Below are 20,154 nucleotides of genomic sequence, written 5' to 3' on the forward strand. Positions count from 1 at the left end.
GAGGTGAACTTTGATATCAAGAAGTGTAGCATAATGAAGCTGGGTAAAAGCAAAAACAGAATTTAAAAAAATTGCAAAATTGGTGAAAATGAAATAAAAAAAGTGCACTCAGAGAGGGACCTTGGAGTGATAGTCAGCAATGACATGACACCGGACAGACACATAAACAAAATAGTAGGTGAAACGTACAACCTACTAAGGTCAATGAAAGTGGCATTTGAATACTTGGATGAAGAAATGATAAAAAAAAAAAAATAATATTAATCACATTGATTAGACCAAAACTGGAATATGCAGCGACCCTATGGACACCCAGTACTAAAAAGAATACAAGGAATTTAGAAAGAATACAGAGAGCAACAACAAAGTTGTTGTTGTTGTTGTTGTCGTTCCCTAGACTGTCTGTCCGAGCAGTCCCGTCTCCCCAAGGAAGGCCACAGCCGAAACTGGGTTTTCCCACAAATCCTTTATAGAGTGTATGTTGTGTTGTTTGCGTGCATGATTGTGTATAATGCAGTCTTCCATTATGTGTTGTATGGTATGGGGTGAAGTGTTACATCCTGGGCAGCTGTTCACAACACGGTCGTCCAGCCTCTTCTGGTAGCTTAGAAGTGCTGGGTGGTGACCGCATCGCAGTCTGGCCAAGTGGACTCTGTCTTTTCGTGGGAGAGAGGATTCAGAAGGGTGGATATCAGGGGGTCTGGCATGCAGCAGTGTGTTGTCTTTCAGTGTGTTAATGGAGCGGTGAGTGATATGATTATGAATATGTTTCCGGAGGCTGGTATTTGGTGGTTGTGGAGGAAGAGAAGAGAGTATCTGTGCGTAATAAAGGTCTTTGGGTGTAGTTTTAATGTTTCTTGGTGTGTGTGGGTGTTCTGCTATGTAGTGTAGCGGGTGTGATGTGTTTGTGGTGGCTGCAGCAAGTGTATGTGTGCCTCTCATGTCGAGGTGGTCCTTGACTTTGAGGACTTTTGTTTCATGGTGTAAGTGGTCTGTAGGTGTTGTATTTGTGCAACCTGTAATTGTTTTTAGGGCTTTGTTTTGTATGATTTGAAGGGTGTTGTGGTGTGTCTCACTGAGATTAGGAGCCCATGCAGGACTCGCATAATTCATCACTGAGCGTATGCATTGTTTGTATATTGTTATATTAGTTTCTTTGTATTGTCCAAATGTTGTTCCAGTGATTGACTTAAGTGCGTTAAGTCTAGGTGTGCATTTGTTTTTTTATGTTTGTGATGTGTTGTTTGAAAGACATGGATGTATCGTATGTTACACCAAGAATTTTCGGTGTGTTTGTGTGTGGTATTAGAGTGTTGTTGATGTAGAGATGAGGTATGTATTTGTGTTCTTTTGTCCAGTTGGTGTGAAGTGTTGCTGTAGATTTGGTTGGAGCTATTTTGAGTCTGTTTGTGATGAACCATGTGTTGAGTGTGTCAAGGTAAGGCTGGATTATTTCTGCAGCTTTGTCTGTGTTACGATGTGTGCATGTGATTGTTATGTCATCTGCGTAGGAAGAGATTTGTATTTCTGAGGTGTCTGGTGTGGGTAAGTCATGCATGTATAGATTAAATAATGTGGGGGATAGAACTGAGCCATGTGGTACTCCGTTCTTAATGTTTCTGATGTGCGATGATTGGCCATTATATGACACATGAGCATTCCTGCCTGCCAGATAATTGGCCAGCCATCTTTTGGTGTTATTGTGCATGTCTGTGTTATATATTTTATTTGTTAGGATGTGGCGGGGGATAGCATCAAAAGCTTTACTAATGTCCAATGTTATAAGAAGTGTTCTGTGGTGGGGCCTATCTGAATTGATGCCACCTAAAATCCTTTGTGTGAGGTTTGTCAGAAGAGTGTTTGTGGAGTGTAGTGGCCTAAAACCGTGTTGTGAGTCAGCAAGGGGAATATATGGTGTGACAAGTTTAAGTATTAGGCGTTCAATGACTTTAGAGGGGGTGCAGAGAAGTGTGATTGGGCGGTGCGATGTTGGGATTGTTGGGTCTTTGTTCGGTTTTGGAATGGTGATTATTTTACCATGCTTCCAGATGTCGGGTATAGTGTTGTGTGAATAGCTGTAGTTTGCAATGTTTGTGAGTGCGTGTATACCTTGTGGTCCAATGTGTTTTAGGTGGATGTTGCTTATGTTATCAGGGCCACAGGCAGATGAGTGCTTGAGATTATGCATTATGAGTTTTGTCTGACTGTCTATGAAGGGTGTATAGTCTGAGTCTGTGGGGAAGTCTTTCTTACGTCGAATGGTGCGTCGGTCGTCAGGGTGAGATGTAAGATGGCTCGTCTGTGCAAAATGACGTATGAGTGCGTTTGCTTGTTGTCTGTTTGAGGGTAGATTATCTGTTGTTGTGATTATTGCTGTGTGAGAGCGTGTAGTGTTAGTGTTGGATAGTGTGATGCTGTTGAGTGTTTTGTACAATTTGCTGAACACAAAACACAAAATTGCTGAACAAAAAACACAAAATTGGCAAAACTTTATCAATAGACTTGATCACAAAACAAACACCAGCAACAACAAAGTTGACACTAGCTCTTTCCAAATTAACATACCAACACTAGAGCAAAGAAGAGAAAGAGGTAATCTACTGACTATATATAAAATCATGAATGGAAATCCTTGACCGAAAAGATTTACTAAAACATGACAATGGAAAAACAAGAGGTCATGAAAAGAAACTCAAAAAGGACAACTGTAGAAGAGATAGGAAAAAGAATAGCTTTCCACACACAATGCTGGAAAAAGTGTGTGCAAATACTATTCAAGATTTTAAGGATAAACTTGATGCTGAAAGATACAAAGACGGGTCACTACCAGCATAGCTCCCTTCCCGTATAATACAACTAGGTAAAACTAGGTAAATACACATGTACGTTGGATACATGGTGAAAATTGGAGCTCCGGAAAAGAAGTGCAATTTTTGTGGATCTCAATGACGAGAGAGTACCTTGTTGTATTAGTAGGGAAGGGGGAAAGCTCGTGGTGTAGTGGGAAGGTAAAGAAATAGGAGAAAGAGAGGGATTATTGAGGAAAATGGAAGTGTGTGTGTGTTTGTGTAAATATATATATATATATTATATATATATATGTGTGTGTGTGTGTGTATATATATATATATATATATGTATATATATATATATATATATATATACTCACTATCCGAGTTATGACCTAGATCGGTTCTGACCAACCGGTCGTAAGTCGAAACGGTCATAACTCGGACCGTATACATTCGAGGTTTATACTCAAGGACATATGATGCAGAGCGTAAATCCAGCTCAAATGTTTCGTTTGTGGCCTCATTGTAGAACATTCTCAGTGTATGCAAAATATCCAATACTCTTTGATTGTTATACTAAATAATAAATTGATAATAATAAATTAATAGGATAGGGTAAAGAAAGAAAATATAATACACAGGATTCTTATTAGAGACCGAAAATACAAATTAACACAAAGATACAAAATATAAAAAATAGAAAATATGCATGTAAAAAACAAAAAAAGTAAAATCCACTTTTTGGTTGCACGTCATCTACACTTTCTTCGTGCGTACGGTCGAGGGAAAGGTCAGGCAGTAGGTCTGGAGAGGCACCATGGGGGATCCATTGGTATCCACTGGTCGAGGCATAATAAAAAGAGGTTGAAGTAATAAAGGCTTACCGGTAATAACGTTTAAAATAATTCCCTCAAATGTACATGAAAACAAGTACAAGATTCGCTTCTATACACTGGGCTCAATCGTCGCCTCCCATGCGAAAACATTCGGTCTCTTCGTTAGAAAAGAACGATAATCATAGCATAACGTTATTTCATCAAATAAATATTTTATGCATGGAATAGTACAGTGAGATATATTGTCTTATTGAATATTAGATATTATACTTCAGAACTCCAGGAATATCATAGACTTGGGTTAAAGCTATTTGTATCCATGTTCGCACACTACAGCTTTCGACTTTCGACCAATAGAGAACTCGAACCAGAATGAAAAGTACGAATGCAGGACTACTGTAAACCGACTCTCTGTCTTGGCTTTCGGGGAAGCGTGTATCACCAATCTGGCAAAACTGCCCTTTCTGACCATTCCCACCTGCCCTGATTATCGGTGGGAACTGGGAATCGAAATACAGGTAAACGTCGACTTACGATGGCCGCGACTTACGATTGTTCGACTTTACGATGACGACGACGACGATATGATAATTCAACCCCTTCCATACGGTGCCGCACACGTAGGCGTAATGAGGAGCAAGTGGATTCGCGACGCTGCCATATCGGCGTCTTGATTATATTTATTGTAGTCGCCCCTGTGTTTTTACATTCTCTCAAATGTGCCCTGAATCCCATTCTCTGTGGTTTTCAAAATTCGCGGGTGAAAGAGAGAACGATCGATATAAGCGGTGACTATATTTTATGATGCGAGTATTATTACGTCACGTCGTACGGCTGGCATTGGCTGCTGCCCACGAGATTTAAGTTCCGTACTGAAAATACATATTATAGTGTTTGAATATGGTAAAAAGGATAAAAATAATCAAATAAACTACTGTACATGTTTAATAGGCTATATTCAGTATCTCTGGTGGTTAATATACAGGTAGGCTAGGTACAGTGACCACGGAACAGAGTGATACACAAATTGGGGATCGACTTACGATGAAATCGTCTTACGATGGCTCTATCGAAACCTAATGCCATCGTAAGTCGACGTTTACCTGTACTGTATAATATCAATTCCAGTGAAATTATGGTATATGGTAGACATCGTATGGTAGATGGTAGACACACACACTAAATTATGGTAGAAATACCATAATTATGGCAGATGGCGCAACCTTGGTGAGATGCTGTGCTGTGCTGCTGTAACTGTCGCACGGGATGCTGGACGCCACGTGCAAACGTACAGTAAACCAGTAAACTCATAATATGTGCATGTAGGCATCTGCTGAATGTTGTCGTAAGTACGGGTGGACGTAATTCGCACAGGTCGTAACTTGGATAGTGAGTGTATATATATATATATATATATATATATATATATATATATATATGTATATATGTATGTATGTATATATATGTATATATGTATGTATGTATATATATGTATATATGTATGTATGTATATATATGTGTATATATACTGTATGTATATATGTATATATATATATATATATATATATATATATATATATATATACAGACGCTCCTCTACTTATGTTCATTCATTTTACGTTTTTTCAATTTTACTTTTGAACTGACTGATTTTTTTTTTTTTTTTTAGTGAATTTTTTAGTTTAGCGCGCTCTCTGTAGTTCAAATGATACTTATGCATGACGCTGCATCCATTGTTTACATGGCACAAACGACAGACTGAATGTGCCTTGCCTCCTCGTCCTCCTCCTCCACCATCTCAATTTATGTTGCTTGAATTTAATTTATTTGAAATTAATGTTATCATTTTACAGTGTTGTGTATAATTAATGATTTAGGGGTGTTTTATAAGATACGGTAATAGAATTTACGGATGTATGGTACACTAACAACTTACGTTCATTTTCAACTTACGTTCTGCCATTCGGAACGTAACTGAAACGTAAGTTGAGGAGCGTATATATATATATATATATATATATATATATATATATATATATATCACTGTCCAGTAATGTCGTTACACATTAGTAATTGCACTAAGAATCCAAATAATAGTGGGTTCTTAGTGCATATATATATTATGACGCCTATGGGGAAGGGCCAGGTTCAAAACTAGAGTTCTGCTTAAGAATGATTATTTCCTTCTAAAAAAGATAAAAATAAACAATGATCGAAAAATATAAGTCGCCAAAACTAGCGAAAAGAACAATGTCCGAAACACGTCAATTCACAGAACATAAAAGGCTATTATTGCCAAGACACGTATATATATGTGTCGATCAAATATCGACATTCAATAAAGAAAAAATAGTCTTAAAGACAATATGTGGTAAGGTCGAGAAATATCGACCATCAGATTGGAAACTAAGTCCTACGTAATAATTTACTTAAAAACTACAAAGTCGAGAAAATTCTACGACTAAAAGTCTAAGTCCGACAAAGTGGACGAGTTCTAGCAAAACTAGACTAAGATGTGAGATTAGTGCAATGGGACTCTGGTTTAAGCAGAGGCCAGAATGATTCGAGAAAATACAAGTCGAGATGAAACTACGACTATAATGTCTAAGTCCAACGTAGTGGACGAGTGCAATGGGAAGCTCCGATAAGCAGAGTCCAGAATGATTCGGGAAAATACGAGTCGAGATGAAACTACGACTATAATGTCTAAGTCCAACGTAGTGGACGAGTGCAATGGGAAGCTCCGACAAGCAGAGACCAACTTGACCGTTACAAGCAATGATATATATAGACTCTTCTCCGTAAGATCCGGAGAGATGCCAAGTGTCGCTAGACGCGATGATTAACGAGTGTTTAGGAGTACTTCCTAGTACATACACGGATATTCTTTATATCAATGAATAGAAAATAATATTTGATAAAGTTACCTTGTCAATCTTAGATAAGCAGAAACTTTATAGTTTTTATATGAATATCTATACTTACGTAAATGTAAGTTAGGGACGCAGTTGCCAAAATATTGGTTCACATGAATTTTTTTCCAGAGCGCGTGTAAGCATGCATGTTCTCACGCCGGTGTTTCGGCGTCCGAATACAACGGTAATGTACAATTTATCTTAAACTTACGTAAATCAATTCCTAAGATTGACAAGATAGATCCACAAAATAATATACATACATAAATCTATATGCAAAGTATGGAATAGTTTGTCAAAGCACAAAAAAGAACGAAATACATCCGATGAATAAAATTCATCACTTTAAGAGTTTCTAGACATCGATATACCTCACGTAGGCACAGATCTTTCTCACCGGCATCCGAAGATTAAGAGAATATGTAATTTCTCTTATCTTACGTAAATCAACTCGTAAGATTGACAAGAGAGATCCACAAGGTAATATACATACATAAATCTATATGCAATGTATAGAATATGTTTGACAGTGTACAAAAAGAATGGAATACATCATAAATATATAATTCATCACTTTAACAGTATTCTTACGTCGATTACTGACAGTTGGATGTCGAGAAGTCCACCAAGCCTACCGTGGGAACGGCCGGCATAGTCCGAGTTACACATACGCACATGTGCGCATGTGCGTCTGAATGAAATCTTCACTAGTCGTAACTATATATATATATATATATATATATATATTATATATATATATATATTATATATATATATATATATACTGAATTGAGGGGGGTGCTGACACATTACATGAGATAGCAAACTTGTACTTTTCAAATTATACATTAAAAAACTTTCATATAATACTTGTTTTGGTTGCTCATGGATAAGCATTAAAAAAACTGAAATAAGCTAAAATACATGCTGTGTCAGTTGAGAATTGGCTTCAAATAGATTATACTCATAAATATGGTGGGGACACCCTATGTACCCCAGTTTATTTCATGTTACCTCTCCATTTGATTATCTAGACATTATAAGGGTTCAGAAAAAATATAGTGAAGTCAATTTGTGGGAGTGGGACATACCTAGCCCACAGGCTATATGAGATGACATGCTTACAATCCAATGTATAACCTTTCAGTCGCATGCTTATGGTACCTCAATAAATATTTGGCATAATTCCATCTTGTCTAATTGCTTTAGTCTTTTTTTTTTTCAATGCTTTCCATATACCCAAACCATCCCAGCATATGGAAAGAAAGTCTCAGAAAAATGTGTGGAAAGCAGAATTGAATTGAAGGAACTTAGGGGCAAGATCAAGAATGAGGTGGATGGATGAGGTGAATGTGATGTTGGATGCAAGAATAACTGAAAGAAATTCCTACCTACACCAAAAAGCCCCTTTACAAGGGAAGTAGCCTGCTAAAGCATCCACCCACCCTTCACCCATCTAACACCCATTTGTTTTCCCTATTATTTTAGCTCCTTGTGGATGTGTGGCAGTTAAGATTTGTATTGTTCTCTCATAAGTTGTTGCACACTTTGAATCAGTGACAATTATTGTCACAAGTATATGGTCAAATTTGATGTTACTGATTTATTATGCTTTGCAGGTTGGAGTAAAAGGAGGTGATGTTGTGGTATTAGGTGTGGAGAAGAAAGCAGTACCAAAATTACAAGAGGAACGAACTGTTCGCAAAATATGTCTTCTTGATGACCATGTACTCATGGCATTTGCAGGTAACAAGATAGAATACTTATGTAGGAAGGGAGCATGTTTATAAACATGAGTAGTAATAAATTTATGCTTATAACCTAGATCACTCTGATGCTAGGGGCAGGCTAGGCATGGGCCGAGATCTCCCCCCCCCTTTTTTTTTTTTTATCACACCCTCGCTATAAATTTCTTTTAATATATTCCATTTCTCTTCCATCCTTGTTTCTTCATTTAGGAATTTTTCCCAGTTTGCATTATGAAAGAATTTTTTAAGTTTCTCGAAATTCATTTTGTTGTACATTGGTCTTCCTATTCTATGTTTCTCATTCCTTCTTAGGTCTATTTGCTCTTTTAATTTGAATTCTATTAGTATATGGTCACTCTTTCCTATTGGTGTTTTGTAATCTATTCTGTCTACAATTTCAGGCTCTGACGTAAGTATTAAATCCAGTCTCAAAGGTTCCTCATTGTTTCTGTATCTGGTATTTTCCTTTATCCACTGAGTCATTGTGTATACAATGGTCATATCAAGTAGCATGCTGCCCCATATGTCTACTCCACCCTTTACTGTCGTTAACATATTTCTTTTGAGTTAAAGTCACCCATAATTACTGTATTTCCTCTTTCTTTCAGTATATCAGTTAGTTCATATTTAGTATCCTCCAACAATTTGGAATGATTATGTTCTGTCCAGAACTGTGTTTTGGGGGACGCATACACTACTACAAATTTTCTACTTTTCGTGTGGTTGTGTTCGACTTTTATCATAATTGATTCTACATTGTTTTTTCCTTCTGTTAACTTTGTCACATTTAAGTCTTTCCTGGTCAGAAATAGTACTCCCCCTCCTTGTTTTTCCTTTCTATTTTTCATCCAGCAGTTGTATAGACCTTGTCCCACAGTGTTTGGTGGTAGATTACCTATTAGTTTAGTTTCTACTATTCCCATTATGTCTGGTTTTTCTGTTGCCAGGTGGTCATTTAGTTCATTCAGTCCTGAGATCATTCCATCTATGTTGGTATAGGCTAATTTTAATTTTTTCTTTCTTGTCTTTTTCTGTCTGCTTTGTCTCCTTTTTCCTGTTATACTATTTTCTCAGCCTCAGGTCCACCACTTTCGGGAAAAAAAAAAAAAAATCTTTTCAGTCTCGAGTTCTTTTTTCATTTTTTCCCCATCACTTCATTTCTAAGCTCTTATTCTTTTTCTTCACTTTTTTTTTTTACCATACATTTTTTATTTTCACTGTTTGCTAGTTTTGCTGCTCTGGATAGTACTTCCTCTGCTATCATTTGTGACCTAAGTTTTACTTTTAGTGCCCTATGTTGAGCATCTACCTATTCTATATGTTTCTTCAATTTCTTTATCCAAAGTTTGATCCTCCTCTTGAATCTCTCAGAATTTCTTTAGTGATCTCTTTTTCCTTTTTTTCTCTCTGATACCTAGGAACATCATGCTTTTTTTTAATACCATAGATTACAATGTATGAGTGGTAGGGTGGTGAGTTTAAATGCCAAGAATCCGTTGAATTTTTATTACTGAAGTTTTGTCCAACTAGGACTTCTTCAGAGTGTACACAAATAGGACAGTGACAACTTATATATTCACACAGCTCACCCTGTTCCTCCCCAGTCAATGTTGTTGTCATCATCTCGCTTTCGTCTGGCCTCATGGAGAATTAGGCTCCTTGCTACCCTCACCAACTTGACAAAACTGTCCTGATGATTGCTACATGGGAATGAAGTAATGTACGCTGCCTCAATTGTCCTCCTTTCATTTTTGTTAAGTCCATTATGGAGCACCTCTATTTTTTTCCAATCTGGCAGGTGGCCAAAGTTGTCAATATGTACCACTAATGAGTTGGAGGTCTGGTGGGCTTTGACATAATTCCTCTGCTAGTGTCGCCATAGTAACTAGCGGGGCGGATTTTACATGGAATTCTGAAAACTAAACAGTTATCTTCATCTTTGACTTTGTTTCTAACTATTTCTCACTATGTTAGAGCTCCTAAGTGACACTACAACATATGTTAAGAAACCCATAGGTTATATGGCAAGGGAAGGAGAAAAATTCAAGAAAGAAGCTAGGAGTACACTTACGAAATCAAACAGAGTTAAGAAATTAGTGGGATTACTGGAAGAAACGCCTAGACCACGCAGTATGCTTGGGCTGCCAAAAATTTACAAACCCAGCATTCCTATGAGACCCATCATTTCCAGGATTCACAGTGCCTCACACAAATTGGCCAGATACTTGGCCAAACCCTTGTCTGCTAGACTAGGATCATTGAGCAAAGCCCACTTTAAAAACTGAAGTGACCTGATTGACAGGTTGAGGGACGTAGATCTATCAGATAAGACCATGGTTTCTTATGACGTAACCAGCCTATTTACTAATGTTTCTATTGATGGGACATTAAAGGCTGCTGAGGAGGTAGTCAAGGAGATAAAAAATGAGGATTTGCCTATAGGTAAGAAAAATTTGGTCCTTTAATCATCAACAATGAAGAGTATTTTCAGTGTCGTGGGCTTGCTATGAAATCTTCTCAGTGCCGTGTTAGCCTCTCTGTACATGGAGGTATTAGAGAGACCATTTCATAGAAATAATGGGCCATGATTCCACCTGGATGCGGTATGTGGACAATGTACTTGTCGTCGCACCTGAAAATACTGATTTAGATGGTAAGTTACACAAATTAAATAAGATAGAATGTGAGAAAGGTAACCATCTGGCCTTTCTGGACACAGTAATATGGAGACGAAGTAACAAGACAGCATTTTCAGTCCACAGAAAATGCATGAACAAAAACAACATCGTGCATTACTACTCCGCACACCACAACAAAATAAAAAGTGGAATCATTATAGGTTTCTTCCTGAGAGCATTTAGAATATGTAGTGAGGAATTTCTCCAGGAGGAAATTGATTAAATTTTTTATATTTTCAAAAAATTATGTTACCCAGTTGGCTTTCTGTATAAAAACAAGGAAAAGGCATTACAAATAAGAAATAGGGGTGGCAAAAGTAAAGAGGCTAGTAATGAGAACAGTAGGTATCTGTCCGTACCCAATTCTAAGTGGTGCTCAAATGGAACAAAATCTCACCAAGGCAGGCATGAAACTGGCATATAGCACGGGAATTAAAATAGGCGACATAGTGAGAAATAAAGTTAGAAACAAAGTCAAAGATGAAGATAACTGTTTAGTTTACAGAATTCCATGTAAAATCTGCCCCGCTAGTTACTATGGCGAAACTAGCGGAGGAATTCACTGGCGGACAATGGAACATGAAAATGTCAAAGCCCATCAGACCTCCAACTCATTAGTGGTACATATCGACAACTTTGGCCACCTGCCAGACTGGGAAAAAACAGAGGTGCTCCATAATGGACTTGACAAAAATGAAAGGAGGAAAATTGAGGCAGCGTACATTACTTCACTCCCATGTAGCAATTATCAGGACAGTTTTGTCAAGTTGTCGAAGGTAGCAAGGAGACTAATTCTCCACAAGGCCAGACGGATGCGAGATGACAACTACATTGACTGGGGAGGAAGGGGTGAGCTGTATGAATATATAAGTTGTCATTGTCCTATTTGTGTACACTCTGAAGAAGTCCTAGTTGAACAAGATGTCAGTAATAAAAATTCAACGGATTCTTGGCATTTAAACTCACCACCCTACCACTCGTTCTATCCTCACACGTTGCAATGCATCTTTTTTTGTCCACTGTATCCCTAACCAAATTTCCTTTCTCTTTGATCACTTGGATTACCATTTCCCTAGCATTCTCCTTAACTTGTTGTTCCACTATTTCCTTAAAAAATAATTTTTGACTTTCATGGTAAACCTTCTACTGTTTTTTATTTCTTGGAAGTACATACATATACCAAAGCTTTTTCCCTCTTACAAGGGAGGTAGCCAAAAAGAAAAAGGCATAAAACCATTCCCACCCATTCCATCCCTAAATACACTCCACCCCCTCCACCCACCCTCTTATCTTAGCACCTCCTGGATGACGGGTCATCCCTGCACCTTGTCCACTGCCCTGGGTCAGAAGCAGTGTCGCAAGTCACAGCACATCCACAGCAAGGCCGCTTCATTAAATTGGTAACCCCCCTCTCCTTCCCCCCTTGCAGAAAAGGAGAAGACAGGGAGAAATCCCTTCGGGCTGCGTCAAATTTTGCTCACACATACTACCTCACCCTCCATCCCCCCACCCATTCCACCTCATGCATCACAGCATCATCCATATACAACCATTCTCCATTCACCCCTGTCTTCTGTCCCCTCCCATCCTTCCTCAACAGACATTCCCCTCTTCCCCAAAGCCCCCTTCACCCCATCCACCCACCTCATCCTAGGACACCCCCTCATGTTCACTCCCTCCACATCTGCCTTCCATACCTCTTTTACTAGTCTTTCTTCACTCATTCTTTCCATGTGTCCAAACCATCCTAATACTCTTTCATCAACCCTATCTCCCAACTCCCTTTCCACCCCTGTTCTCCTCTTTTTTCACTCTAGCCTAGTAACCCCCATCATACTTCTCAGACACCTCATCTCAAACACATTCAAACTCATCTCTTCTTCTCTTATGTTCCATGTTTCTGCCCCCATACAGTGCTGTTGGCACAATCACTCCTTCATACAGTCTCCTCTTAGCATTTATTCCCAAATGTCTATTCCTCATTACACTTTTTAATCCACCAAGGCATTTACTCGCTTCTCTCAATCTACATTCTACCTCCACTTTCACTCCACCTTTTCCTGCCACATTTGCACCCAAGTATCTAAAACTATCCACTTCCTCCAGTCGCTCTCCCTTAAAGCTCACTTCCAGTCTGCTGCCACTTTCACCCCTAGTACATCTCATCACCTTACTTTTTTTACAAAGGATTACAGAGGAGGAGTATGCTGACCGGAGACCTTTTGGTCCATATCTAGGTCGGATGCAAAAAAAAGAAAAAATCATAATAATAATGAATTAATAGATAAAAACTATAATAATGTAAATAACAAATAAAATAAATGCATTGGTATAATTAAATAGTAAACAAACAGGTAAATAGTAAATAATAATTTGACATATAACTAATAATAAATGAAAATCAAACAGACAAATGAGAACAAAACAAAAACAATATAAAATAAATTATAATCATTACAGCATATTTCTTAGGTGTTTATCTTGATGATTCTTAAAGCTTCAAACTGAAGTACATTGCACTACCTATGCAGGAAGTTTATTTCATTCATTAACTACACGGCAGAGTTGTTTCTACCTACTTCCAAAATTAATCTATTTCCAGACAGTTTGAGACCATTGTTTCTTGTCTGATTCTCATTCAATGCTTCTTTCACACACTCTCCCAAACTCCGATACTCAATCCCTCCTCCTATCCTGCCACAAGCGCAGTGTTGTCTGCAAACAACAGCTGGCTCACCTCCCATTTTTCTCCATTTTCTTTAACCATCTCCAATCCCTGACCCACCACCCTTGCATTTACCACTTGCACCACCCCATCCATGTATAAGTTGAACAGCCAGGGAGACATAATGCATCCCTGACAAAGTCTCACCTTTACCTCGAACCACTCTCTCCATTTCTAATCCTGACACATGCACTACTACTCTCATAAAAACTCTTGACAGCTCTTAGAAGCTTTCCTCCTGACCCGTATATCTGCAAAACCTCCCACAGTGCCTTCCTGTCTATCCTGTCGTAAGCCTTTTCCAAATCCATAAAAGCCCAAAAGACATCCTTCCCCTTTCCTATAGCTTTCTCACATATCTGTCTTATCACAAAAATCTAATCTACACAAACTCTACCTGTCCTAAATCCACAGTGTTCCTCACCAATTACTCCCTCTCTTCCTCTCCTAATCCTCTCAGTCAAGATCCTCCCATAAGCCTTCCCAACTACACTTAACAAGCTAATCCCTCTCAAACTACTACACTAACACTTGTCCCCTTTTCCCTTGTAAAGTGGAACTTTACAGCCACTCCTCCAGTCCTCCAGCACTCTACCCTCTCTCTAGGAAACATTAAATAACCTCACCAGCCAGTCCACCATCACTGAACCTCCTTTTTTTAAACATGGAAGGCAGATGTGGAGGGAGTGAACATGAGGGGACGTCCTAGGATGGATGGGGTGAAGGGGCCTTTGGGGAAGAGGGGAATGTCTGTTGAGGAAGGACGGGAGAGGACAGAAGACGGGTGAATGGAGAATGGTTGTATATGGATGATGAGGTGGAATGGGTGGGGGGATGGGGGGGTGAGATAGTATGTGTGAGCAAATTTTGACGCAGCCCGAAGGGATTTCTCCCCGTCTTCTCCTTTATGCATTGGGGGACGGAGAGGGGGGGTCGCCGATTTAATGAAGCGGCCTTGCTGTGGATGTGCTGTGTCTTGCGACGCTGATTCTGACCCAGGGCAGTGGACAAGGTGCAGGGATGACCCGTCATCCAGGAGGTGCTAAGATGAGAGGGAGGGTGGAGGGGTGTGGAGTGTATTCTGGGATGGAATGGGTGGGAATGATTTTATGCCTTTTCCTCTTTGGCTACCTCCCTTGTAAGGGGGGAAAAGCCTTGGTATATGTATATGTATGTATATATATATATATATGTATATAAGGGTGGTTCCATTGTATATAGGGGAAATTTCAAAGTGATTGAATTTCTTCCTCCAGAATGTTAGCTTGTTTTGTTTGACGAGAAAACGTTGTAGGTGTAATAATTTTACAATTGGTATATATTAAGAGGTCGCACAGCGAAGTTAAATTTTTTGCTCTCATCTGCCGAGGCCTTCTTGTCTGTCCAATTGGAATCATCATCCTCGTCAAACAGCCAATGTTCTGGAGAATCGGATTCAGATTTTGAGCCTGCTGGAGCTGCTGCATGTTCCCCACCAAAATGGAAGCGTGGAATTCGAGGTGTGGTCCAAGTTGTGACTCCAGAAGTCGCGGCAGCTCTTGACTGCACGAACGTGAGTGACCGGAAGGCGGCGCACATCTCCGCCATGGCATCTTCCAGCCGCCTCGAAGGAGATGTCGAGGAACTCATCATCAGCCCCAGTGGGATTCGGCGGGCTCGAATGAAGTACTGAGCTGCCCTGGCCGCTGAAATGAAGGAGGCCTTCAACCCACAAGTCCCGCTAGTTCTCCACTGGGACGGAAAGATCATGGAGGACTTCTCCCTTCCTGGCAAGGAAACCATCGACTGACTCCCTATCCTTGTGTCTAGTGACAACACTGTCATGTTTCTTGCCTTTCTGAAACTTCATTTGGGGGCTGCTTCGGTGATGGCAATGGCGATTCTCGAGACAGTGAGAGACTGAGCCAGCGGGCTGTGCTTGACGCAACGGCCTTTAACACGGGCCGTAAAGGAGGGGTTTGTGTCATCCTTGAGAAGGAAATCGGCTGACATCTCCTTCATCTTGCCTGCCGGCATCTCCTTCATCTCACCTGCCGGCATCATGTGGCTGAAATCGCCTTGGAAAAGGTGTTCAGAATGTTCAAAACTTCCGCCACCCCGAGCATTGACATCTTTGACAAGTTCTGCGACTACTGGCCCCAAATTTGCCAGAATCCATTCACGACAAGTGTTCAAAATGAGTAGTTGGCACCTCTGGTCGAAGGATGGAAGGAAGAAGTAATCTTGTTCTGCAAGACTCAGCTCCAGCAGCAACAACCGAGGGATGATTACAAGGAACTCCTCCAGCTGACCATTTTTCTCGGTGATCATCCCCCGGGAGGGAACCAATTCAAGCAGCCTGGAGGAATCCATCGGGCGAGATGGATGGCTCGTGCCATCCACACACTCAAGATGGTTCTCTTCATAACCCAGTACCCCATTGAAGATTGACCTGGACCTTCTTGGCAGCCGTCACTGAGTGAAGCAACATGGAACCATCTGGAGGAATTAGCCATCTTTATCACAAAAGTTTATGTGAAGTACTGGTTTGAGGCCCCCTCCGCTGTCTTCATTCTGAAGAACGATCTCTACTTCCTTCAAACCCTGGAGGCATTCCCCATCAAAGCCATTAGCAAGGCAGCTTCGACCGCATTCAATCGCCACTTGTGGTATGTGTCGGAAGCGCTTGTTGCCCTTGCTCTTTGATGACCGAGTCACAGTGACAGAGAAGAAGGAAATGGTGACGAATCTTCAAAGGGTAACCCCGAACGACCCTCCGAAGAGGCTTCCGCCACTCTCCGCCAGATCGAAGGACCTCTCGGATTTTGTCACCTCAACCACAATGACATTCTTCAAGTGCCTCCAGCTGTCAGAGGATTTCCTCGGGAAAGATCCTGGGGAGTGGGCAGGAGACGACGAGTACCGCCATTCTTGATGCCTTGTTGGATCTCTGAAGGTGGTCAACGACTTGGCGGAGCGAGGAGTGGTGCTCCTGTCTGAATTCAATGCGTCGCACACAAGAAATGAAGAGCAGAAACACTTTGTCCTTCAAGTGGTTGAAGCACGCCAGAAATCTTTTCCCGCTCCGACCAAAGCAGCTGCCTTAAAGAAAGATTGAAGGCTGAAATTTATGTGTTGGGATTCGTAAATCCCAATCCTTTGGGAGGAAATAATTCATCGTTTGATGGGCTTTGGTGCCGTTTGTTTGAGCATTGCTGGTCGTTCAGTTCAATTTTACTGAAGCACGATAAATAAATATTTGAAGTTCAGTGCGCGACCTTTAAATATCATTTGATTTCAAAACCCTTTTTTCTGTATCAGTTTTGGATTAAAAGAAATTGATTGACGCCCTGGAGGAATTGAAAATCAAACTTTCATTTCATAGAAGCACCCTAATACAGGTAAACGTCGACTTACGATGGCCGCGACTTACGATTGTTCGACTTTACGATGACGACGACGACAATGACGACATGATAATTTAACCCCTTCCATACGGTGCCGCACACGTAGGCGTCATGAGGAGCAAGTGGATTCGCGACGCTGCCATATCGGCGTCTTGATTATATTTATTGTAGTCACCCCTGTGTTTTTACATTCTCTCAAATGTGCCCTAAATCCCATTCTCTGTGGTTTTCAAAATTCGCGGGTGAAAGAGAGAACGATCGATATAAGCGGTGACTATATTTTATGATGCGAGTATTATTACGTCACGTCGTACGGCTGGCATTGGCTGCTGCCCGCGAGATTTAAGTTCCGTACTGAAAATACATATTATAGTGTTTGAATATGGTAAAAAGGATAAAAATAATTAAATAAACTACTGTACATGTTTAATAGCCTATATTCAGTATCTCTGGTGGTTAATATACAGGTAGGCTAGGTACAGTGACCACGGAACAGAGTGGGGATCGACTTACGATGAGATCGTCTTACGATGGCTCTATCGAAACCTAATGCCATCGTAAGTCGACGTTTACCTGTATATAATAATAATAATAATAATGATGATGATGATATGGTTTAATGTCACAAACTCCCCCTTATTGGGAGGCTCTGATGCTACCCATTACAGAGGACTTTGTAGCATGAAATTTAATGAAACATGCCCTTGGTTCAACTATGATGTTGGCTAGGTTCAAACCGGCGTCCCTTGCCCTTCGTTGCAAGTAACGACACTCTACCTCACTCGGACAGCGAGCCTCCATAATAATAATACTGTGAGCCTGCTGTTTGTACAAAACATGCAAAGCTTGGTATATACAGTAGCGTGTGTGCTCATCAGACTGGCCAATGAGAAGGTATAATAATAATTCTTCTTCTTCTTCTTCTTCTTCTTCTTCTTCTTCTTCTTCTTCTTCTTCTTCTTCTTCTTCTTCTTCTTCTTCTTCTTCTTCTTCTTCTTCTTCTTCTTCTTCTTCTTCTTCTTCTTCTTCTTCTTCTTCTTCTTCTTCTTCTTCTTCTTCTTCTTCTTCTTCTTCTTCTTCTTCTTCTTCTTCTTCTTCTTCTTCTTCTTCTTCTTCTTCTTCTAAAAAAAAAAAAAAAAAAAAAAAAAGTCTGGCCTAACCTCTTCTTCTTAGCTAGACATCTCAAAATTGCTCAGACCAAGCATGTTGCTTTTATGGTCCAATTGGATATCTGAAGAATGTTCTTGTGTAGCAACTGTTACCTGCCCCAAGAGTCAAAGTGCATAGGGTAAAGGTGATTGTTTTGGATGCAACTATGTGTCCCTTGGTATAGGTTCCTTACCTTATTCATCTTGGCTCTTTGTGGATGAATGGCCATCCCTGACCCCTGCCTACTAATTGGGTCAGAGGCAGTGGACCAAGGTACAGCACATCCACAACAGGCCCTGAGAGTCTAAATGAAAAGGGACAATTTAAGGTCATAATTGACCAGTGGGAACACATACAGGAACCAACGAGTTCTTATCCTTTATATTATAACTTGGTAAATCTATCTATAAACCAAGGGCTTTTTCCTCCTTGTAAGGAAGTCAAATTGAAAGGCATATACCCACTCTCACCTACTCCACTTCCATCCACCACCCTTTCCCCCCCAGTCATTTTAGATCCTCATGGATGATGGGTCATCCCTGTTTCATCCACTTCCCTTGGTAGCAGGACACAGCAACCCCCATCCATCCCCTCATACATAAAAAGAGAAGATGTGGAGAAATTCCTTTGGGTTGCATCAAAATATCATTCGCACACAACCACTCCCTAACCACCCCCATCCCCCACTCCTTTCTTCCATGCATCACAGTATTATCCATACACAGCCATTTTCCACTTACCCCTATCTCCTGCCTGCTCCCTTCCTTGATCAACAGACATTGCCATTTTGCTCAGTGCCCTTTTCACTGCATCCATCCATCTCATCCTCAGTTGACTCCTCATGTTCACTGTATCCACCTCTGCCTTCCACACCTATTTTACTAATCTTTACTAATTCTTTCCATGTGTCCAAACCCCAGTACTATTTCATCAGTTTTATCTGCCATCTCCTTTTCCACTCCCCACTCTCTTCCTCACCTCGTTTCTCATTCTATCCAACCTAGTAACCTGTACCAAACTTCTCAGATATTTCATCTCAAACACATGCAAAATTTTCCTCTTTGCCTCTCTAAAATCCATGTCTGGCCCATACAGTGCTGTTGGCACCATCATCCCTTCATATAATCTCTTTGCATCCATTCCCAAATGCCTACAGGTAGTTGTCGACTTACAACCTATGTGACTTATGACTGATCAACTTTACGACAATGACATAGTGCAATAATATTTAACATTTGATGGAGTAATAGAATTGCAATGTTATGCCTAGCAGTGCAGTTCAATTATTCCGCATGCTGCGAGACGCGAGTACGATAGTTTTGGCAGGCTGCTGGCAGCGTCAGCATCCCAACCAGCTAAATATTCTTTTCATTTTGTTTGTTTGAAGTAAAATGTTTTTGTATTGCTTTTTGTATTTTTCTATGTTTTGCAGTTAATGAAATGTAACAGTAAAACTTTTTATGCCTAGGCTAGTTTGTTGTCAATAACAATATGTTCGGTACAGTACGTAAATGAAAAGAATGTGTTTTGAAAAAAAGATTTTTCCTAATTTTGCCTTGCATTTTGTATTTTTATATGTTTTGCAATTAATAAAATGTAACAGTTAAACTTTATTTTATGCCCAGTCTGTTGTCGTTGACAAAATGTTCGGTACAGCATTTTGTATTTTTATGTTTTGTGATTAATAAAATGTAATAGTAAACTTTGTTTATGCCTAGTCTGTTGTCGATAACAATATTTTCAGTACAGTACGTAAACGAAAAGAATGTGTTTTGAAATAAATTTTTCCTAATTTTGCCTTGCAATGATTTTAATGTAACCAACAAAAAAGTATTTGTAGGTCAAAGATGACAGGACTTTATTCAGTATGCGTAGGCCTAGGCTACGTTTCCTAACGAAATTGATAAGAAGTTAATGAATATTAA

At 39.9% G+C, this 20,154-nt stretch overlaps 1 protein-coding gene across 1 annotated transcript in view; it reads left to right on the forward strand.

Moving 5' to 3' along the window:
• The window catches only part of Prosalpha4 (proteasome alpha4 subunit), a 102,546-nt gene that overhangs the window by 4,848 nt on the left and 77,544 nt on the right, over positions 1-20,154 (forward strand). Inside the window, exon 2 of the mRNA XM_076201021.1 lies at positions 8,163-8,289. Within this exon, the coding sequence (XP_076057136.1) occupies positions 8,163-8,289 (127 nt within the window). The remainder of the gene's footprint in view (positions 1-8,162; positions 8,290-20,154) is intronic.

Source organism: Oratosquilla oratoria, chromosome 17, assembly GCF_046742065.1.
Source record: "Oratosquilla oratoria isolate Oo_2021 chromosome 17, ASM4674206v1, whole genome shotgun sequence".
NCBI classification, from domain to species: Eukaryota; Metazoa; Arthropoda; class Malacostraca; order Stomatopoda; family Squillidae; genus Oratosquilla; species Oratosquilla oratoria.